Source organism: Lissotriton vulgaris, chromosome 5 (genome assembly GCF_964263255.1).
Source record: "Lissotriton vulgaris chromosome 5, aLisVul1.2, whole genome shotgun sequence".
Taxonomy (NCBI): domain Eukaryota; kingdom Metazoa; phylum Chordata; class Amphibia; order Caudata; family Salamandridae; genus Lissotriton; species Lissotriton vulgaris.
Window position 1 is genome coordinate 1,737,541,124 of NC_141693.1, and position 24,176 is coordinate 1,737,565,299.

Here is a 24,176-nt window from a genome sequence, read left to right on the forward strand (position 1 = left end):
GCGAAAACCATTTCCGGCAATACCCTCATCTCGCACGCTCTAAGTGCTCAAACACCGCTGCCTACAGATGCGGCAATACACACCGCCTGCGCAGTTTTGGATTTCTTCAAACATATTGGTCCACAAACTCTACACGCACCTCTGAGTGCGTTGTCTTTTGCTGTGACTATACCGGACTAGGACCGGGTTGGAATTATCACCGGTTCCCCGACCCCTCCCTTCACGACCCGTCAACAGCCCTGAAGAGTCAAGGGTCATCACCCTTCTTGACGAAACACGTGTCGGCTGGTCTCATGTTCCAACTATTGATTTCCAATAAAACGACACAATAAGAACACATTTGTACGACTCCATCCTTGCTACGTGTTTGTGATCAATCATATCACACATACTCTGTTGTGTGCATCGGACTTTGCTTATATTTACCACAAGGCAGGAATTCTTCTACCCTTGTTTTCAGAGTTTAGGGTTTTCTCTGATCCAGTTGCACCAACCACAATTAACATTTCCTTTTGACCCAACAATTACCTGTTGTGCGCCAATTCATTTCTGAATACTCACAAACCCCTCACAGAACTTTAGCTCCGACGGGCCAAAAATGTCATATTCTGTTTTGTCCCAAACTATACCATCTTGTATAGGAATGGCTGTGATTCATTGCTGACAAGTCTCTTTGTTCACAATGGGATGATTTGTGTGGCTGGAGAAGTAAGTTCACTTTTTTACTTGCTGTGTCCATTTTAATATATCTTCCATTTATCAGCAGACCCAGAGTTATTACCAGATCTAAATAAAGTAGAAAGAAAAATATTCCCAACACAATGCATAGTTCAGTCCATGGTGACCCCAGATAAGTTTTTTTCAGGTGATGAAAAAAGGTCTTTTGCTTGCTCTTTGAAAGTTCTTTTTGCTGGCGTTGTTTCAGGTTCGCTGGGATCCTTAGAAAATGTTCAAAGTTAATGAAATGACCAGAGGCAGTTCTGTCAATGGTTGGAATTGCATCCGGATTTGTTGAAATCGCTGGAACCACTTGATCACTTGTTACTTCATTGTAGAGAGGTTCTTCAGGATGAACAGTTATTTGGGTCTCAGGATAAACGAGATCCATAGCTTTGTTGCTTAGACTTTCTTTTCTCTCTGTGTAATCTTCAAATGTGACAAGTCTCTCAGTTTGAACCTCTTGGATTGTAGCTAGAGTAGTGCGTCTGCTACATTGTCGGAGCCCACTTGGCCTACTGATTAGTATCGGCCACATAGTGTAGTTTGATCAGGTCGATAGACACAAATCTGTTCTCCTTTTTAACAGCAAGGGGCAGCAGTAGTACTGTTCTTGTTCCGTGGATTGCTAGGACAGGTACTGGTTGTCTGTAAGAAGGCCCAAATTCCTTTTTGTCCGCGATCTTTTCTCTGACTAGATCACCAAGCTTTGGGATCCAGACAGGCCTTGCTGGGATGGTTGCTTTTTTCCCCCAGTGGTGGTTGGCTTCAGGAACACATTGCTTTGTCTAGTTCTTAGTTAATTTAAGTCCTGTAAAACAGCCAAACGGTCTTTGATATCAAATTTCTTATTTTCCACCACTGTTCCATGACAATCAAGCTCTGGAACGAACATTCTTTTCCCAAATAGGACCTCATACGGAGTGACACCCCCCTAGGGAACTTCTTGGCAAGTTCTTTAAAGCATGTTGGACCCCATACAGATGTTTGGCTCACCCATCACCCAAACCTAATGCCCTAGCTGTTATAGACTGCTATATGTCCCGTTTTTCTTTTTCCACAACAGAATTCTCCTCAAGATGGAATGGAGAAGAATACCGCAATTCAACGCCCAAATCGGCCATGGCTTCTTTGTAAGCTTAAGAACTAAATGCAGGGCTGTGGTCAGAATGTAGTGTGCCTATTGCGTATGTGCTGATAAAGACTCTCACATCTTTTATAACAGGTCGAGGCGTCAGCCAGGAGCTGAGGCCACATTCAAAGGAACCTTGATTTAGTGTTTACGGGACTGCATTCGTCCACACGGACGCCTGCATGTAGACAGTCTAATGCTGTCTAACAATGGTGTCTGTACTGGGCTGGCTTGGCTGTAGTCCGGTATCTGGTGGCGTTTTGTGCTACGGTCTCTATTACAGTTTATGCAGTTAATGACAAATATGTGCATTCATTCCTTGCCACCAGTACATCTCTTTTAATGTTAAAATTGTTTGAGATCCCCTGATGTGTCAGACCCTCTCCCAAATGTGCTTCGAAATCAAAGCTGTACTACATTCCATGTTTGGAATCGCCCTATCCTCCACTCCAGGTATTCGAGCAAATGGAACGCTGTTCGCATCAATTACATATGAGTGGAAATATTTTAGGTAACGCTGCACTGCTGCCTTTGCTTGTGGCATTGGCAGCCAGTATTATTTCACTGTCTATTATTGTTTTTGAACAAGTGATTGCAGGTACGGAAGCCGCTTGCACAGCCCCCTTCGCGGCTTCATCAGCTAATGAATTCCCTTCAATGTGAACGCCATCATGTTGAAGACTCAGCGTGTGCATCACGTCAGTGTTTTGTAGTCCGTTTCGCACCTGAACTAATGTTCCCAAAGCATCTTATGCTTAATTGTGCCACCTTTTGCATCTTTGAAACCATTTTGAAGCCAATTCTGTAAATATTCATTATATGATTGTACACAGTAGAAAGAATTGCACACTGAGTGTGGGGAATTCACGATCTGTATTTTCAAGTGCCATTAGGAATGTTTGTAGTTCAGCTCACTGAGCTATACAATCTCCTAGAGATTGTGTTTTTTTATGACCAAAGGTCTGAATTTGCCATCGCGCATACGACCTTTAACGATTGTGCATGCTGCACTATAAACTTGCCTACCCCCCCCCCCCCCCCCCCCCCGTAGCGGGTTGTGCAGATCCATCAGTATAAATTTTACTTTTATACCGGTCTAGAAGGAGAATTTCAACAGGCAGAGGACATTCTTGTTCATATTACAGGAATGCTTGTTTTTTTAAATAATGATCAAAAACGTATTCAACATCAGTTTCAGCAAGAGAATTAACCCATTGTATCCGCTTTAGCATTCAGAATGCTCACTTTTGTTATGCCTCTAAGGCTGGTACAGGAGTTACAACCATAATGCGTTTTCCCTGTGCTAGGACTCTTTTGCTACAGCTGTTTGTACTGCTTTCAGAATTTTTTCTGTCGCAGTGAATTTCATTTCTGCTTGTGTGTACAAATGTGATTTGAATGCAATTGGTACTTTTTCACCTTTGTTAAAAGTTAAGTAGGTGAATCCGCATTGACCCAGAATGATTCGGATCAGTAAGTTGCGTACGTTTACGCGTGTTTGTAAATGTTTTGTTGCTAACATGTCTGTTTGTAGTGAACGCAAAATTTCTGTGTTTTTGTGTCCAATTTATTGTTTTAAAATCAGATTTGATTAATTTGTAGAGAGATTTAACCCTTTCTGCGTAATTTACAATGTTAATTTTTCCAAAATTCAGGAAACCGAGAATTGACTAAGTTCTTCAGCGTTTTTGGAGGTTGGAGCAGCGCACACTTCTCTAAAAAGTTGGCTGCCAGTCTTTTGCCTTCACTTGATAGTTCATATCCTAGAAAAAGGACATCATTGAGATGGGCAATTCTTGATTTTTTAAAATTGATTTTATACCCTTTTAGAGGAGAAGCCCAGTATAATGGTGTTCACCCTGTTCAAGTGCCTGTTCAGGTCATTGTCTGTCAGATAGATATCATCGACATATGATAATGCCACTCGGTGGTACTGCGGCGGCATGGCTGCAGGGGTCGCCTCGAAGGGGAGGAAGTAGCCCCTTCGGACGATTTGCAGCACCCACCTGTCCGATGTGACAGTGCGCAAGTGGAGGTGGTGATGGCGAAGCCTACCCCCCACTGGCGTCACATGGACCTGAAAGCTCGGACTAGGAAGGTTTTGAGGCAGATGCTGCAGGGGCAGGTGTGGACTGGCCTTGCCGTTGTCCCTGACCGCCGCCACAGCGGTTTCCACGTCCGTCACCGCGCTGGACAGTAGTCTGCGGCCCGTGGCTGGCAGGACTTGTGGGGGCGCCCCTTCCTTTGCCTTGAAATGGGCAAAAAGCAGCTGTTTGCTGGCGCAGGGTTGAGAGGCCCAAGGACTTGGCCGTAGCCCTGGAGTCCTTAAAGCGCTCAAGCGCATGGTCTGCCTTGTCGCCAAAGAGGCGACACCATAAGGGTGTTCTGGACATCAGCCGAAAAGTTGGAGGACCTCAACCAGGCGTGGCGACGAATCACGACCGTCGTTGCCATCGCTATGCCCAGTGAGTCCGTGGTATCCAGCCCACACCGGATGGAGTACCGTGCTGCATCTCGACCCTCCGCAAGGGCTTGGGTGAGTTTAGTCTGGAGCTCCGCCGGACCTTGTGGCAGCACGTCCGCGACCGTGTCCCACAGAGAGTGGGTATAACGGCCCAAGAGGCACGAGGTGTTGACTGACCGCAGCCCTAAACTCAGGGAGGAGAATACCTTTCCCCGTATTGCTCGCACCTCTTGGATTCCTGATCGAGGGGAGCCATCAGGAATGTGGTCTGGGAGTTAGAGGCCTGGATGACCAGGCTCTCGGGGTGGGGTGGGTGGACAGGAAGCAAGGGTCGCCCGGAGTCGGGTGGTGGCGTCTGGCCACGTTCCTATCTACAGGCTGACCTGTAGCGGGCTTGGACCAAGTGCCCAGAAGAACATCAGACAAGGCCTCATTAAACGGCAGCAGACGCTCAGCCGAGCTTGTCTGCGGTTTAAGGACCTCAGTGAAGAGGTTAGTCCTCACGGCCGCGACGGGGAGCTCCAGGCCCAAGGCCTTGGCCGCCCGTGTCAGTACCATACTATAGGCAGCCCCCTCCTCCGTAGCCACAGTAGGAGGGGAGACAAAACCAGTGTCCGGCGAGGTGTCCAGACCACTGGCTCACCTGTCCAGTCCTGATAAGACTGGCACTCCTGTGCCAGAGGGTCCTCAGACCCCTCCCAATCCCCCTCACCACCCATCTCCTGAGACTCAGGACCAAAGGATGGGGTCGGGTCATAGAAGTAGAAATCTCCCATCGGCGTCGAGAGCAGCGCCGGACCCGAATCGAGGGAAAGATCAGGGACGGCGCCGCCCGGGGCAACAACTTGGGGGCCGGCGCCGGCGAGGTCGTAAGGTCGACCGGCGACAACCCGGATCCGGATCCTGCGGGGGCCTGCGGCGCCGGGACCGAAGTCACCGGCGGCGGCGGGACCGAAGCACCCGACGGCGTCGGGACCAAAGCGTCCGACCCGCCGGGACCCCCAGTCGGGGCCGCTGGGCCCAAAGGCGCCGCAGAGCCAGACGGAGGAGTGAGCGACCTCATGGCCTTGAGGAAGGCCTCGATCTACTCCGACGTTGCATTCTGCCCAGGGATCGACTGGTATGAAGCAGGCCGCGGCTCTAGTGGAGTCAAGAGGGCGGTGTCGCCCGAACCCCCGGCAGCATCATGCGAGCGTTGGGGGGAGTTGGAAGAGCGAGGACGTCTCTTCGACCTCTTGTGCTTTCCTAAGGACTTCGAGCCCGAGGACAACTACCGGAGCTATGGTGGCTCCGGGTCCGACCCCGTGATCGGTCCCTCGACCTCCTCGCGGACCAGGACCTCGAGCGGCGCGGGGCCGACTGCCGAAGTTCGAGTCTATTGCGGGACCGCTCCAGCCTAGCTTTAAACGTCAGAACCCGACAGTGGGACCAGGCCTTGTGGTCGTGGTCAAGGCCCAGGCAATGAAGACATTGGCGATGGGGGTCGGTAACCGACATCAGTCGGTCGCAGTCGGCGCAGGGTTTAAACCCGGGCATCCCTACCGGCACCATCGGAGTCGTTAGACTTCGAAAAGGATCAAAAATGATCGAAAAAGTTTAGTCAAAAATTGACTAAGGGGTACCACTTTTTCCGGATCTGCGCTTGCTGGCGTGGAAAAAAGAAGAACTGACGTCAGCGTGCGAGGGCGGCGTCTAAATACTCCGGCGACGTCATCACGGCACCAACGACGGACGCGGAGCCGCAGACGACACCTACCGACGCGCAGGGGTACTGCTACGCAAAAGTTTCCGGATCCAGTCTGACGCCTGGGGATATTCTAAGGAAGGGAATCTAATACTAACCTGTTTCTTTCAGACACAGATATCTATAACATCCTTTTGGCTACAGCGGGAGTTTCCATCTGTTGAAAAGTGCCGGGCCAAGTTTTATAACACCTTTAATATGGGGTTTAGTCTCTATTCTGTTAAGGGGCCAGGAAAACGAAAAGTTTGCATCCTTGTTTGGGGCAAAGATTGACTATATGGCGGACTGACAGTGTGTATACAAGGGAAGGAGCTTTAAATGCTTGTGTCGTTTTGTTTATTTTCGATGCCTGACACTTCTGGCTGTACCAATTGTTTCTATGATGGATGAATATTAATGTTTACACAGGAAAATGAATTGAATTATCACTGTGTTATGAGTGTAGAAATATGTTTATATGTATTTTGATACTGTGGATGTTTTAATAAAATAAAAAAAAATAAAAGAAATTGCAATGGTTTGGGGTGAACTGGAATATGAAAATAAGTATCTTGGACATATACTGTTGTCATAGAGCCTCTATGATTTAAAAGTTGAAGGAGGTCTTGAATCGTAACCATGTGAAATGTCTGTTTTCTCAAATATTTGATTACGTTTCGTAAATCTATAAGGGGTCTCCATTCCCCTGTATTTTATTTTTATTAAGAAGAAACAGGAGTAGAAACCCCTTACTTTCTCGTTGCAAGGATATCGCCTTAGAACTCCTTTGTGGAGTATGGTGAAGATTCTCAATTTCAAAAGATGGATATGCTTTTGCGATGGCATTTGAGTCAGGGGTTGTTTTTGAATGAATTCCAGTGTATGACTGTAAGGGGTTAGGTCTAATGTTCACCGTTCTGTTATTGATCTCCATTCTGATAGGTAATTTGAAATTCAACTTTCAAGAAATGATGGCGAATACGGTATCATAGCAGGCGGCTGTATTTTGCCACTGCAGCCTTCCAGAGTCTTCAGCTTGTGAGCCTGGTTTTCTTCCTTGGATTTTCCTTGTATAAGCTACTGGTGGAGGTTGTCTATGGGTACAGAGGCCGAAACGGTTATATAGGTTGGTTTGCTTGACACCTATATGGCTGATAAATTCCCATATAAGAGAACTGCCTTCTTCTTGCTCCATGAAAGGTCAGTCTTCTGTATTGTAGAGTACCCAAAGATTTTGCAGTATTAGTATCAGATTTTATTGATTGCAAAGCGTCGTCAACATGCTCCCCCAGCCAAAAAGCACTTCACCATCATATGATAGTTCTAAAATCTTACTTTGCACCTCTCGGTCTGAAGGACATGGCCTTCAACCACCCTTTCCTCCGTAGAACGGTCGCTCCTGCTAGCTGCCTGAAACTGGTTGATGCAATGTCCACAGCACAATTTTACTTTTTGAAGGATTTTCTTTGCCGCTGACCTAATGTCAGCCGAGATTTTGACATTTCTAATTTTTCCACTGAGAATTCTAGTTTTTTATGCTTATGAGAGGGTTTTTCAGCTCAGCTGGACTTAGCTCTTTTGAAAGCGTTTTCAAAGCTTTTTTGAAGGTTCTGGAGCTAGTTGACCTTCTGACCTATCTCGCTCTTATGAATTTTTTAGTAGAGGTAGAAAAATCCTCACTATCTTTCTTGTCTTTGTAATTACTGCTTCAAAAGCTAAAATCCAAGCTCCCTTCTCTGTCTTTTATGGCTTTGGAGGAAAACGGACAGCATATTTTACAATTCTTTACCTCATGGGATAGGTATAGACAACATATGAAGTTCTTATGCTGGTCTTCAGAATGTAGTCTGTTTTTACCAACAGGTTCCACATGGCCTTAAAGGTCCCTTTTTAGTCAAGTCTGACACTGCAGGCAGTAAGATTTGTCCAGCATCAGTAGGCTTTTGATAGTACAGACTACTTTTGGTAATCTATCTGTATTTAGCAAAGAATATAGCTTAACTAAGCAGAGCTCTGGGGAGACTTCCTTCACATGACATGCGGGGAGATTTCAGCAGCTTAATTGGTTGAAGTTTGGTTCTTTCAAAAGATAGGGATATGTTACTAAAGTGAAGCCAAGTGGCCCCCCTCCTCAGCGTCTTCGGGCCTTGGGGACCCCATAGCCTATAATAAAAGGGGAAGGAGTGCAGCGCAGCCTCCCTATATGAGCCGCTGTGGGCCCCCGGAGGCCCCATTCTCTGGGCCACACATTTATTAAAGGTAGGTGCCCAGATGCCCACCTAGGGCACCCACCATGCTCTTTTTGGGGGCCGCGGGGGAAGCCCCAAGGCCTCCAGCCGGCTGCCTGCATGCAGAAGCCGGAATTGCACCACCATTTGGGAACAGCTACCAATGCTGCTCACTACAGGTGGAAACAATATTTTGATCTGTCTCCCCACCCGCTTCCGTGCAGGCAGGGAAACCGATCAAAAGTCTGCTCCCTGCATGCAGGAGGATTTTCAAAACTCTTATCCGCTGGGAGCAGACTGTGTTTACTCCCGCTTGGCGGGAGTTTTAAGAATGCTCCGACCAAGCGAGCGCAAACACAGGTTTTCCTGCCCACGCTGGTGTGGGCAGCGAACCACAGTGTCCTGGGGGAGGGCTCCCCAGGACATCCCTAGCAAGACTGGGTCCCCGGGCATTTATGGATTAGTGAGGGGGGACGAGCAGCCTGCTCCCTTAAGGTAATCGGCCCCAGGGGTGACGTAATTCTTGAAGGTGTTAAACAATTTGCTGCATGTATTGGCTGATTTTACTTTGGTGTTACCTATGGTGAAGGCATATATGTGACCCTCACTTGGCATGACATGCTTTTGTATCTACTATCTAGTGTGATGCGTAACTATAGTGGCCTTTAACCTATGCTCAGAAACTGTGCATTGATTATGTATGTAATATGTTCATACACGGGTTTCCACAAAATGTAACTCATTGGGTCTAATGTGGACATATGTATCATGTAATAGGTTGATAGTATTCCTGGAAATCTATTTGGCCTATACAAATTGATGCTTTGTTTGGATCTAGCCCTGAAGTAATGGGGCAAGATGACTGATCGAAGAAACACGTTGGCAGTGGAGCAATAAAGACTCAACACATGGCACCACTGACCTTTGAAATTTGTGAAATAATTTTCATTGGATCTGCAAATTGCGAGTGCTTAAGGTCTTTTTGTTTTTGTATCATAAACCTTAGCGTGTATTAAGCGTGTAGGGGTGAACACCTTCCATTTGAACACCACACTATAGACTTATGTTAATGCTGAAATTGTGAGACAAATAAGTGAGCGCCAGAATTTTCCAATCACCCTCTGTTTGAAGCCCAAATTTGGTGTTATTCTGTAAAGCACTTTTCACTGAATCACTGTTCAATTTTCTTATGGAAAACTGTATGGGGAAATTGCGGTTTAGACCCTAAATGTTTCCTCAGCTGCAGCTTCACATATCGCGCTGAAACTTTCCAGGAAGTTTTTGGGGAAAGTTTTGTGAAGATTTGTCAAACGGCGCCAAAGTTATTAGCAAAACAATAAACCCTTCTAGTTCTAGGTCCATACTATAACTACGCAGTGGTGACTGCCATTGTGTAAAATAAAGACAAGAGGTGTCAAGCTATAGAATACACTAACTATTTTTGCAACCTCAGCATGTAGAAATAGGTAGAGCAGCTGTATTTTGAAGTAGGTCTTGACTGAGGGAAAGAAGGTGACAGGACCCAAGTTGGTGGGAGTGAGTGCAAGCAAAAGGGTACCAAAACGTGCGAACATCAGAATCTGGGCATGACGCAAGGTTATTGTAGTGCAGTAAGACTGTTACGATAGGCACAGCACTGATTTCAATGCCAGCATTTGCAAGATGCACAATGGTGCTCTTCCACAGACCACTTTAAAGACCAGAATTATTTGTTTCTGTAGGACTCACTCACTGTTTGGCAGATTAATAGGGAGAGGATATTTAGTGCCAGTAGGACATCTGGGCATTTGTGCAACTGGAGAGGTTATGTGGATTCATTCAGCATGATCTAGGACAAGGGGAGGGCCAAACCAAGAAGCTGCTATGGTGGCCTATGTTGCTAATGCCATGCATATAAAGTAGTGGCCTACCTGTGTGAAAATGCAGACAGGTAGGGTTTTGTGGACCTTCATTACCTCAAAATGTGCTGCAGTGTTTGCTGGTGAGATTAACTATTTTAGCAGCATGCTGAACTTGAATAGCACAAGATTTCTAGCAGAGAAAGTAAAGTGTCAACGCTTCCACAGGAAGTAACTGAGTTGGGCAAAAGGTTTTATGGATGGATCTAGGAAAATATGTTATTTTTTTCAAAATGAGGGTATGAACCAACCATGCAACTTAGGTGCATATAATCATTATCAATAGGGTATCAATTTCCTACATTCACTGAAAATGTTGTGATTTTAAATCTTAATTTAAGGTTTTTAAATAATCATTTTATTGATGTTTCAACCCTACCAACATCTTGCACAGTAATGAAAACAAAAAAGAAAATCAAATGAGAAATATAAATAATTATGGATTATGTTATGTATACAAATTGACTTGTGTTATTCAGTCGCAAAGGCACCAGTAAGAGGCACCATCCCATACATAACCGCATCTGTCCTCCGCCCTCCCCTCAAACACTCCCTCAGGACCACGCTGCGCGGCACTCTCGCCTTCAGACACCCGGGACCCAGCTCCCTGCCCACAACAGCAATCACCAACCTCGTCGAACCCCATGCCATCACCTCCACGGACTACAGCCTACTTGGAGACCTGAATTTCCACCTCGACAAATGCAGCGACCCGGACTCCTCCGCTGTCCTCGACAACCTCGGACTGAAGCAGTTTGTCAACACATCCAGGCACAGAGCAGGACACACCCTCGACCCCATCTTTGCAGGAGGATCAAACAACCACTTCAGCCACACCACGCAGCCCCCCTGGACAGACCACCACTGCGTACATTTCACTTTCAACACCTCCACGGCACCCAAACCGGCCCCCTGCCCGCCACGAAGGAACTGGGGCAAAATCACAGAACACCTCAACTCCACCCTCCTCCTAGACCCCCCACCACCACGACCAACGCCAACTCCGCAGCCAAAGAACTCCATCAATGGATCGCCCCCCTCCGCCACCCAGCCAAACAATGCCCCCCTGAAGGCCACCTGGTTCACCACGAACTCCAAGTCGCCAGGCGTACCCACAGACGCCTCGAGAAAATATGGCGAAGCCAGAAAACCACAGAAGATTTAAACAACCATAGGAGCACCCTGAAGGACTACCACCAGCTCATCAAGAACAAAATCGACACCAATGCAATAAACGCCAAAGAACTCTTCAACGTCATACAGCAATTCACCAAACCCTCCAGCGAGGCCACGGACGTCACCATCCCAGGAACTCTGCAACAAGCTCAGCGATCAAGACCCTCTATGACCACTTCAGCGACCAGATGCCGTTCACCACCCCTTCCACCTCTGCTGACAACCAGCAGACCATCACCACCTGGACCCTTGCCACGGAGGAAGTCATCACCACAACCATGATGAAAACCCGGTCTGGAGCCGCCCCCACGGACCTGTGCCCACCACACATCTACCAGAGGGCCGTCATCACTCCCTAACTAGGACGGACAATCAACGCCTCCCCCATTCCGGCACCTTCCCCAACGACTGGCAGCAGGCAGAAGTCAAGCCCCTCCTTAAGAAACCCACGGCTGAGTCTACAGACCTTAAGAACTACCGGCCCATCTCTCTGCTCCCGTTTACCGCCGAAAGAGTCATAAATGCCAAGCTGACCGCATTCACCGAAGAGCACTCCTTCCTAGATGCCTCCAGTCCGGATTCCGCAGCAACCACAGCACCGAGACCGCCCTCCTCGCAGCTATGGACGACATCCGCATACTACTCGAAAAGGGACACACCACAGCCCTCATCCTACTAGACCTCTCCGCTGCCTTCGACACCGTCTCACACCACACCCTCGCAGCCAGACTGCACGACACCGGAATACCAGGAACCGCCCTCAACTGGATCCAATCTTTTCTCTTTGGCTGAATCCAGAGGATCAGACTCTTCCCTTTCATCTCTGAACCCACAGAGATCAACTGTGGAGTACCACAGGGATCATCGCTCAGCCCCACGCTCTTCAACATCTACATGGCTCCCCTCGCTGCCATCGTCAGACAGCATGGGCTCAACATAGTATCTTAGGCCGATGACACCCAAATCATCCTCTCCCTCACGAAGGATCCCGAAGACACCAGACACATTTCCAGGAAGGAATGAGGGACGCCGCGGTCTGGATGAAGAACAGCCACCTGAAGCTCAACACTGAGAAAACTGAGGTTCTCATCCTGGGACCCTTGACCACCGCCTGGGACGACACATAGTGGCCCTCTGCCCTCGGGAATCCTCCCACCCCAACAAACCACGCTCGGAACCTCTGCATCATCCTGGACTCCTCTCTCACCATGACTCGCCAGAACAATGCCTTTGCCTTCACCAGCTTCAATTGCCTCCGCATCCTCCGAAAGACCTTCAAATAGATCCCACGCTAACACAGAAAAACCGCCACATAACTAGCAGACTGGACTACGGAAACGCCCTCTAGGCCGGCATCAACAGGACCCTTTTACACAAGGTCCAAACCCTCTAGAATGCCGCGGCCAGACTCGTCCTCGGGACTCCACGGTACAAACGCATGACGCAACACCTTCGAGACCTTCACTGGCTCCCGGTCGAGAAGAGAATAACCTACAAACTTCCCACCCGCACCTACAAATCCATCCACAACATCGGACCCAAATACCTCCACAATATAGTCGGTTTACATTCACCCAAAGAACTCTCAGATCCGCCGACCTCGCCCTAGCAGAGACCCCCCGGATCCGCAGAAGCAGAGCAGGACGAAGAGCCTTCTCCTACATCGCAGCCAAACCCTTGAATGAGCTCTTGGTCAGCATCAGACGCTCCCCCAACCTGCACATCTTCACGAAGGACCTCAACACCTTGCTCTTCGCCGGAGCTCCCCACCCCCCGCACCTCCGCCAGTTCCTTGAGACCCTCATGGGTGAGTAGCGCTCTTTATAAACCCCTGATTGATTTAGTGATACATTCAGTCAAATCCCCTTACATGGTTATCTTTATTTTCACCAATCACAATTCTTGTGCAAACAACCATTTGTCAAGGTCTTGGAGCCATCTCTTGATGCTTTGCAACCAATGTATGGCTCTCTGCAACCATTGTATGGCTATCTGTTGTTGCGCCAAAGCAAGGAACAACTTTTCTCCCACTTTGGTTTGGAATGCAGACCCAGTGTGTAGTGAACGAGCTACTGCCCCACCGACAGCTGACTAGAAATGTAAAACCAGTCTGCTCCAGAAACCGACTACCAGCCAGTATTGACATCTGCCTCCATCGCGGAACACCTAGGACACAGCCCTGAGTGAGCCGGGTAAGGTTTGTCCAAAATCCTTGAGGTCAAGCAGGCCTAATGGTAGAAGTTATATTGGGGAGTACTGGAATCTAGCATCACTTGTTAATTTTTGGGTATATATATCACATTTTCCGCCAGTCTGAATCATTAATTTCAGGTCACAAACGCTCTCCCATCTGGTTTTTACGTATAATGCTGATCTTGGACGGAGAGGGCGAGTAGCTCTCCACAGAGTGCTCTACAGATTGGAGCTACGGGTTTGCCTCCTTTTAACAAAGCTGTTTGTTCATTAAGGGCCTTGAAGTGAGGAGGCCTCAGAGCCCAGCATCTGCAGCATACAGGGTTATGCCAGATCACCGTCTTCCCCACTCTTTCCAAAACAGACATCAGGACTATCAAGTTTGGTGTCCCTAGACTCACTCAGAACTTTCTCTATGAAACTGTGTGTCTAGCCATTGTGGCAGGTGCTGCAACTGTGAGGCAAGGGTAAAAGTTATATATAGTGGGAATCATCAAATATGGTTCTACTGAATTATCTCAGCTTACTACATCCCGGGCACAACTCAATGCTCATGAAAAACTAAACAGTCTTACTCTCGCGGTTATGCGGTGGACAGTAAGGTTTCTCCCTGTAGCTGTTCCTCTAAATGTCAATATGTAGTCTGCTTGTCATTTCGCTCAACTGTGCTCCGAGTGTTTGTTCTGGGCCCACCCGGGGTGGGGAAGTATCCATTTATGACCCATCACAATACAAAATGTAAGTAAATCACGTAAAAGAACACTAGGTGATTTTACTCTACGTATCATTTCAGAGTTTGATTTTATTCTCTTTTGTATACAATATACGCAAGACATCATGTTTTTGTAGAGTATCACATATATAATTATATATCAAAAATAAACAATTGATAATATAATTAATTTGGTACTTGTGCTCTGGAGAAAGTTCAATAAAGTTGCTGTTCATGCTAAGGGAGTGTGCTTTACTCTATCAGTGATAATAGATGGGGCCTGCAAGTGTGAAAACTTGCATGCCTCGGTGAGTTATGCTCCAAAAGATAATTACAGTGACTACTTGACGCAGAAGTTACTACTTGTGAAACCATATATATATCTGTAAGAGACATTAGTTAGTTATAGATTTCTTACCTTAGAATATCCCCAGGCAACAGACTGGATCCGAAAAGTTTTTAGTCAGCAGTACCCCGTGCGTTGGAAGGTGGCGTCGTGCGGCTCTGCGTCCTCCGCTGGCTTTGTAAGCGCCAAGATGACATCACAGAGACAACTTAGGCGCCACACATGCACGCTGACGTCAGTTCTGGGCACAACTTTCCGCTCCATGAACGCAGAGCCATGCAAGAAACGGACCACTGGTGCTATGAAACTAGGGCCCTGAAGGAATGACCTTCACCCTAGAAATCAGTTTGCAGAACGGAGGGGATGGGGGCGGCGGTAAGGAATATATCACAAACTAATGTCTCTTACAGATATATCGTTACACAAGTAGTAACTTGTGCATCTGAAAGAGACACGTTAGTGATAGATTACTTACCTTAGAATAGATACCCCAGCAATACCTACCCCGGTGGTGAGTCTGCAAATAAGATTACACTAGAAAGTCATGGAGAACAGAACGGCCAAAGAAGCCCTCTCTCTGGACTTGACTGTCAAGGCAGTAATGCTTGGTAAACATATGCAGCAAGGCCCCCGTAGTTGCCTGACAATTGTCCTGCAAGGGAACGCTGCGTTCCAAGACAGTAGTGGCTGCCGTCGCCCTGGTAGAATGGGCACGCAGCCCAACAGGAGGCTCCTTCTTAGCCAACGAGTAGCATGCTTTGAAGCACAGAACGACCCACCAAGATATGGTCAGTTTGTGCATGGCCCAACCTTTTTTGGCGCCCACGTTGCCAACGAAGAGCTGGTCATGCACCCGGAACTGTTGTGTGCGCCTCATATAGAACAAGAGCACACATTTTGAGTCCAGATGGTGGAGCTGCTCTTCCTCCTTTGAAGGATGCGGAGGCGGAAAGAAGGTGGGCAAAGTGATGGTCTGCCCGATGTGGAAGGGTGTGACAACCTTTGGCAAGTAAAAAGGACGGGTCCTAAAAACCACCCTGTCCGGATGAAAAGAAAGAAAAGGAGGTTTAGAAGAAAGAGCCTGAAGCTCACTCCCTTTTCTGACAGAGGTGATAGCTACCAGGAAAGCCGTCTTTAGAGTGAGAAGACGTAAAGGACAGTTATGAAGGGGCTCAAAGGGAGCGCACATCAGATAGGTCAAGACAAGATTTAAGTCCCATTGAGGCATTATGAAAGGCAAGGGAGGAAACGTGTGTGCTGGACTGAACTGCATGTAATAGGAGTTTATCAGCTCTTTCATCTTCCACAGGCAAATCGATCAGTATTATCCATTCTGACGCCAGCCTCAGCAGTAATTGCAGGACTATCACGTTGCACTTATTGTCGTCAGCACAGCAATTTCCTAACAGCAAGTGATGTATTGCAACCAGACCTACTAGTAAATCAAAAAAAGGAGGTACCAACAACTCCATCAGATCAAGAAAAAAGGAGGTTCAGTCGCAAGTTTAAGGTGTTTGTCCTGACAGTATCTACTTATTTATCCCAATATCAGCTACTAGGGACTTTTTACAAATTCCATATCAGGATTGAAAGAATAACCTTATTCATCAAGCAGCTAGGTGTTATTCTACGAACCTTTAAGGTGTGGTAATTTCCTGAAGAAGGCGTTTAACATGCCGAAACACGCGTCACAAATTTCAATTACTACATGAAGATTTTAAATCATAATTATAATAATTGTATTAATTGTTTTTGATTTTTGTATTGGATAAAGTAGAAATTCTTTCTTTGTCCTTCTTTCATCTTCCTGTGATGTATTGTATTGACTGTGGTTTTTTAACATTATTGAGACAATTGTATACACAATTTAATAAAAACTAAAGAATTTTTAATATAATAATTTACTGCTTTATTTCTGACTTACTCTTCTGATATTGAATGTAAAAGATCTTATAGTTGCCTAGGAACTGGTTTTCCACATATTGGAAACGTGTGTAAAGCCTTTCAGGAAACGGTTAACAACCAGAGACTTAAAATAGAGAAGGCTGATCTGGAAGCCTTAGAAAGGCGGAGTTGGCCGAAAGATAACCTTTGATAGTGCCCAGAGCAGAGCCCTGCTGGGCCAAGAATAGTAGGAACAGAAGGACCTCAGAAAGAGGGGCACAAAGGGGATCCACAGCCTTTGTTGTGCACCATGCAACAAATTTGTTCCACCTGCAGGTGTATACCGTCTTAGTGGAGGGAAGCCTGGCTGCAAGAACGACATCACAGACTTCAGGAGGAAGATCGCAAGCTGTCAACTGTCGCCGCTCAATCTCCACGCTTGGAGGCGGAGGCTGGACAGGCTCGGGTGGAGAATCGCCCCCTGCGACAGAAAATCCTCGAGAAGAGGCAGTCGGATAGGGAGATCGATCGCCATGCTGAGTAGCTCGGGATACCAGTATCTTCGTGCCCAATCCAGAGCCACACGGATGACTTGGGCCCGGTCGCGCCAAATCTTCTTCAGCACTCTGGGCAGAAGTAGTATAGGCGGAAAGGCGTACAACACACCGTAGCTCCACTCATGACGAAAAGCATTGCCGAGCGAGTGCCGCCTTGGAAATTCAAACACGCAGAATTGATGAGATTGCGCTTTCTCTTCGGTGGTGAATAGATCTGACCAAGGCTCTCCCCGCTGCAGAAAGAGACCTTGTGCCACGTCCGAGTTCAGGCGCCATTTGTGATCCATCAAGCAACGGTGGCGGAGTTCGGCAGCCCTGACGTTCCGAGAACCTGCCAGGTGTTAAACCACCAAGGTAATGCCTTGATGTTCCAGCCATATCCAGAGGCGCAGAGCCTCCTGACATAGGGTGCACGACCCCACCCCGCCCTGTTTGTTGCAATACCACATGGCGGTGGTGTTGTCCGTGAACACCTTCACTACGCTTCCCCGTACAGAGGGAGGGAATGCCTTCAGTACAAAGCGCCAAAAGATTCATATGGAGCTGAGACTCCGCCGAAGACCAGAGCCTCTGATCTCCGCCTCTCCCAAGTGGCCACCCAATCCCAGGAGGGACGCATCCATCACCACTGTGTGCTCCGGTTGGCGAAGGGAAAGGGATCTGCCATTGACCCAATCGCGATTTATGAGCAACCACTGCAATTGTAGTGCAGTGCCCTCCGAGATCTGGACATGATCAGACTGGTTGCCCTGATGCTGTGCCCACTGGAACTTCAGGTCCTACTGCAGAGCCCGCATATGCCATCTGGCATGTTGCGCTAGCAGGATGCAGGAGGCCATCAGGCCCAGGAGCTGGAGGGTCATCCTGACTGAAACCCAGAATAGAGGCAGAAAGATCAGCGAACCCAGAACGGCTCCAATGAAAGGGAGCTTTTGAGAGGGACTCAGGTGCGACTTTGGCACGTTGATGGAGAACCCCAGCAAATGCAGGAGGTCGGCCATAGTCTGAAGGTGGGTGACGACTGCCTGGGGCGAGCCCACCTTCAACAACCAGTCGTGATGGTAGACTGACGCCCCTGACTTGCGACCACCGCCATCACTTTTGTGAACACCCGAGGGGCGCCGGTAAGGCCGAAGGGGAGCACGGCAAACTGAAAATGCTCCTGGCCTACAGTGAACCGCAGGCAACGCCACTGGGTCGGCAAGACGGGGATGTGAAAATATGCGTCCTGCAAGTCCAACGCTACCATCCAGTCTCCAGGGTCGAGGGCAGCCAAGACCCGAGCCACAGTCAACAGCTTGAACTTCTCCTTCCGGAGGAAGCGATTGACGTTCCTGAAGTCCAAGATGGGACGCAGGCCCCTTTTCTCCTTCTTTGGGACCAGAAAGTAGTGGGAATAACAACCACGTCCTACTTCTGGCCCAGGAACGCGCTCAATGGCCCCCTTGGCCAAGAGGGCTGTGACTTCCTGTTGGAGAAGCGCAAAGTGATCCCCCGACATGCGGTGGAACTGAGGTGGCATGGCTGGGGTGGGGGGGACGGGACAGACTCTTAGGGGAGGGAGTAGCCCCTTCGGACGATTTGTAGCACCCACCTATCCACAGTGACAGAGCGCCAGTGTAAATATTAATGTCATGTAAGTATATTGAGGTTGCATTTACACTTTTGAATTTTGTGGTTATATAAGGTGCATTGGATACACCAATTGTATGTATTATGAAGATGCGTTTGGGATAATGGTGGTTCAGTCCTTTTCTTATAATATATAAAGAGATATGATAAATGTTGGGATGGGGAGCCATAATAAGTGTTAATGTTTTGATTTCTTTTTTTTTTAATGCAGATTGAAGTGTATATATGTATGTTTATTTACAGCCCTGATGAAGTCCTCTTGGAAAAGACGAAACGCTTTGGCTGGGTTGAAAACGTGTTTGAAGAATACAAATGTGGGATTCAACACTATGGCTCCTGTGTATTAATGGACGGAATGAAGCTTCATCAATATCTATCGACTGATTTACATTGTTGGGATATGAGCTAGTAGGATTACGGATTGTTTCTTTGTGATATTTTGCAGCACTCCCTGTGTTAGGTTTGATTACCGATTTTTTTTAATTGGGGTTGGATTTCTTGAGTGTTGTGTCGATTTCTTCTTTAATTGTTTAAGTACCTGTTGCTTTGTGTAAACCTTGCCGCTCAGTACCACAGCTACCCAGGGTTGAGCTGAGGGTTTTGCAGAACCAACCTACGAACCTACAAGTCTGCAGTTTCTAATAGAATCTTTAGGGTGTATGGCCCAGTTTGAAAAGAGGGGAGAATGAGAAAATCTATGGACACATAGGGTCTCTATCAGAAAAAGCACTGCAGAAGGTAAGAAACATTTTCTTCTGATAGAGACTTCTAACAGTAGATTCCTTACCTTAGAATAGATAACCAAGCAATACATCTCCAAATGTAGGTCAGCAACTAAAAGGCTAAAAGGAGACAGTCCTGGTGGACCACACAGGCAAAATGTAATCTTGACAGACCTGCATGTCCAAGCAGTAGTGTTTTGTGAATGTGTGGAGTGACCTCTCCAGAGGTTTGGCGGATGTCCAGGATGTCTACCCAGCACACAAATGTAGTAGCAGCAGCAGCAGCCTTGGTGGATGGGGACACAAGCTCTCAGGGGGTTGCTTTTTGCGTTGTGCATAGCAGATCTTGATGAAGAGCACAATATATTGAGAGATGGTCCCCTTCTGCACAGCCTTGCCCTTTTTTCACTTCAGTTAATCTGATGAAGTACTGATCGTATCGTCAACCTGATTGTCCTTGGTGGAATCAAAATAAAAGCTCTCTCCGGAATCAGGTGATGGAATGTCTCCTCTTCCATGGAAGGAAGGCTGAGGGATACTCTGGCTGATATGTAAGGGGTGACGACGCTTGGAAGGAAAAAGGCAGTCGTCTGAAGAATACGTTTGTAGGGAAAAGGTTAGTGTCGGGAGGATGGACTGAGAGAACTTGAAGATCGCTGACCCTTCTGATCGATTTGATGGCCACTAAGAAGACCGTTTTCAGGGACAAGAGTTGCAGGAGACAGCTGTGTAGCAGCTTGAAGTAAGAACATATCAGAAATGTGAGGACCAGATTGAGGTCCCATTGGGGCATCACAAAGTGGGTTAGAGGAAACTAGTGTTATAAACCTTTAAGGAAACAAGTCACAATGATTGACTTGAACAGGGAAGGTTAGTCCAGCAACCGCAGGAAGGATGTAATGGCTGACCACTAACCCTTAACAGTGCTCAGGGTAAGGGCAACTCCACCGGCAGGCGTACACAGCTTCTGAGGAGGGGAGCCTGGATGCCAAGAGGCAATCACAGACCTTCGGAGTGAGACTGAACTCTCAACTGTTGAAGCTCAATCTCCAAGCATGGAGGTAGAGCATTCACTGTTTTGGGTGCAAGGCACTGCCACAGGAGATCCACCCGAAGGGGCAGCCTTATCAGCGGACTGATGCTCACCATACTCTCTGTGCCCAATCAGGAGCCACTAGATGACTTGGGCCCAATCTGTCCTGATCTTACTGAAAACTTTGGGCCAGAGTGGAATCGGCAGCGAAGCGTACAGGAGTCCCAAGTGCCATTCAGAATGGCCTCCAAGCGAGAGCCGCTTTGGAAACGCCATCACACAAAAGTGCTGACTTTGCGTGTTCTCAGCGGTGGCAAACACATCAATACAAGCTGCTCCCCGTTCTTGAAAAGACCTTGCCCCACCTCCGGGTGTAGTCAACATTTGTGATCCACAAGGCTAAGTTAGTCTGCCCTGGCAATCAAGGAACCTAGGGGTGCAGCACCACCAGGGAAAAATGTCTTGGTACTCCAGAGGCACACGGGGTCCATGACCCCATCCCGCCCTGTTTCTTGCAATAGCACAGGGAGTGGGGATTGTCCGTATGCACCTGTAACAAACTACCCTTGATGGATGGAATGCTTTCAACGCCAAGCGAATGGCACTCAATTCCAAAAGGTAGATATGGAGCCGTAGACCAGAGGCCTCAGATCTCCACCTTTCCCATGCGGCCGCCGCAACCCAGAAGTGATGCATTAGTCAGTTCTGGGTGGGTTAACAATAGGGATCCGCTGCTAGCCCAATTGCAGTCCAGTAACCACGACTAAAGATCTTTTGCACTCTCCAAAATCCGGATGTGGTTGGAGAGGTTTCTTAATGTTGGGGCCAATGATACTTAAGACCCCACAACAAGGCCTGCATATGCCACCTGGCATAGTTGACCAGCAGGAGGCCATCAGTCCTAGCAGCATCAGAGTCTACCTCGTTAAAATCCAGGACAGAGGCTGAAAAATGTGGCTTACAGCCTGACAGTCAGACTCTCCTTTCCAGGGAAAAACCAAACCATGTCCAGGATGGTTCAAATAAAGGGAAGCATCTGAGAAGGTGGCAGTTAGGACTTTGACATGTTGACAGTGAACCCCAAAGAGGACAAGAGGTTCGCCGTAGTCTGGAAGTGGTTGACAGCTGCCTGGGTATACCCACCTTCAACAGCCAGTCGTCAAGGTAGGGGTAGACTGGGATCCTTGACCTCCAGACATCGGTTGGAAAAGTCTGTCGACGACAACCAGGCGTGGCAAGGGATACCAATATTACTGCTAATGGCTTGTCTGATGGAATCCATGGTATCCAGGCTGCAATGGATTGTGAATCTGGCTACTGAACAGCTGTCCTGTATAGCATGGGTTAGTACAGGTGAAGGACTTCCAGGAAAGGCTAGTGGGACTTGAGCAACAAAATCCCAGAGGAGATGGGATTAGTGGATCAGCAGGCAATTAGCATTGATTGGTATTTGTCTGACTGGTGAAAGCCTGCACCACCAAGCTCTCAGAAGACTGATGCAGATATATAAAGGCACGGTTGCAGGGGGGCATGGCAGTGGCAAATAGCAATTTGATAATTTACTGAGGGACCAAAGCAAGGTTTGGCCTTGGCCCCTAGAAGGGTATCAGTGAGTGCCTCATGTAAGTCAGTAGGAGCATAGTAGTGGTTTGACTTGGCTGGAGTATTTCGGTCAGGACATATATTTTGACGTCTAAGTTGGGGGAGCTATAGGTCGAGAATCTCAGCTGCCCTCCGCACGACCAGACCCTTGACTTTTCACAGATATAAGCGCACACACAGACAGACACACACACCATCAACCATATTAACTTTTGACTGTTTTCAATTACATATATATGCGTGCACACACACATGAACAAATGCCCACTGATTTAACTTATGTTAAAAATATCTTGGCTGTGACAAAGTAAACACTGAAACAACTGCATTTTTATAGTTACTGATACCATGCCATGCACTCCTCAAATGTATAGGTGCTTGTGTTGAATTAGGCTTGTGGGTGTGGCAGAACTATGAACTGAACATCCATACCAACAGTGAATCAGTTTCAAGCTGCTCTGACTCTCATATAGTAGCATACAAGTTAGTTTGTAATTTTCAACAATGGCTAAATAATTCCCAAACTACATCACGTAGTAGCCACCCACCGGCCTATTGTCCCTCACAATGTCTTTCTTTCAAGCCACTATGGGCTTTAAAAACAATCCGTCCCCATAGATAACCACTTAAAACTCTTGAAAAATCCAAATCTAGATCTTCTCTTTGGAACAGAGTTTTAATGCTCACATTGAACAGGAGCATACCTATCAGCCAACACAATAATGAAAAAAACCAATACCGCAGACGAGGGAAAGAAAGCAATTATTTTATTCAGTTCACTCGATGTGGTTACCCAAGGGTATCTGGATGGACGCTTTTTTCTTGCTAAAGGAATGCATTCATCAAAATACCTGTGCTATCCCATTGTCAAAGGCAGCTCTCCTATACGCAAGACCCACACACCAGACAGCCACACAGATTAGGAGATGTACATCACAAGTCTTATGTGCACTTGCTAAATAGCACACACAATACACCTGTCTTGTGTATTTCTTTTTCTGCATATACCATTGAAAAGAAGGTTGAAGAATGGGCAAGAGCCTCAACATACCACACACTGAAAAATCCAAATAAATCTTGCATGCCACATCTTTAAAACCATCCCTGCTTCTCCAAGCGCTTCAGCATGTAAATATTCCAGCAGAACCAAAGAAAAACAAACTAGAAATGTGATTATTAACACACAGTTCTACACTGCCCTAAATTAAACTTCTTACAGATGTGCAATCAAATTCCCTACTTCAAGAGCACATCGCGCATGACAAGCAGCCGGAGTGCAGAATGGCATGGTATAAAAAAAAACCCTAATCGAACTATACCAAATTCCATGGAGTAGTTCTCAAGCATCACAAAGCACAACTACTTTGTCCAGAGATACAGAGGAAGCACATACTTTCAGTAATGCATACTCTATAAAGCCCAGCAAAAGTACAGGCAAGATCATGTGGACAGCGGACGACAGATAAATGCTAGACGTGTGCTGTACCAATACATACCATTAACATAACATGCCCAGAGTTAAGTATCCAGAGAATTCAAATTGAAGGATGTCTGGAGGAGCATAACAAAAGAATATTTACTATACTTGTGGTGAGAGTCCAGGAGACAATGTGCGAAACAGACGAAAGTGGGCAAAAACACTACCTTCTAGTTTTTTTCCCTCATCAAATGTATATGCGGATGCAAGGATTCCATGGGAACACACCTTTAATAGAAATTTCTTTCCCTTGAAAATTATGAAGATAACGTAGGAGAACTTCTTTCCAGTAACTGCGATAGCTTATCAGACCCAAGTCAGAGAGTGGCCGTTCAGGAGAGCCCACTTTTTCTTCCACTTTGGAAAGTAAGTAACCTGCAAAAGTAATAACAATTTGACACATGGTTAGAAATGATTGATTAAGAACACAGAGCTGGTGCAATTCTACAATACTTCCCGGACAAACATTTGCCATTCTTAAACACATCTCACTGGAATGCCCATTTATCAATGACTACATATCTATTATATTGCAATTATGTATTGTAAACAAGTGTTCAATATATTTTACATGACATACACCACCAACCGCTGATAAAAAGCAGAGAGATGTGCTTGTTCCGTAAAGGCTCATTATGACCGAATTAAAATAGCTCCTTAAAACTCGATGTTTGTTTTGT

At 47.0% G+C, this 24,176-nt stretch overlaps 1 protein-coding gene across 9 annotated transcripts in view; it reads right to left on the minus strand.

Moving 5' to 3' along the window:
- Window positions 1–24,176, minus strand: part of KAT7 (lysine acetyltransferase 7) — a 707,790-nt gene that overhangs the window by 69,303 nt on the left and 614,311 nt on the right. For all 9 annotated transcript variants that reach the window (XM_086923976.1, XM_086923975.1, XM_086923978.1 and 6 more), the window contains one exon: window positions 23,725–23,871. In XM_086923976.1, the coding sequence (XP_086780102.1) occupies window positions 23,725–23,871 (147 nt within the window). The remainder of the gene's footprint in view (window positions 1–23,724; window positions 23,872–24,176) is intronic.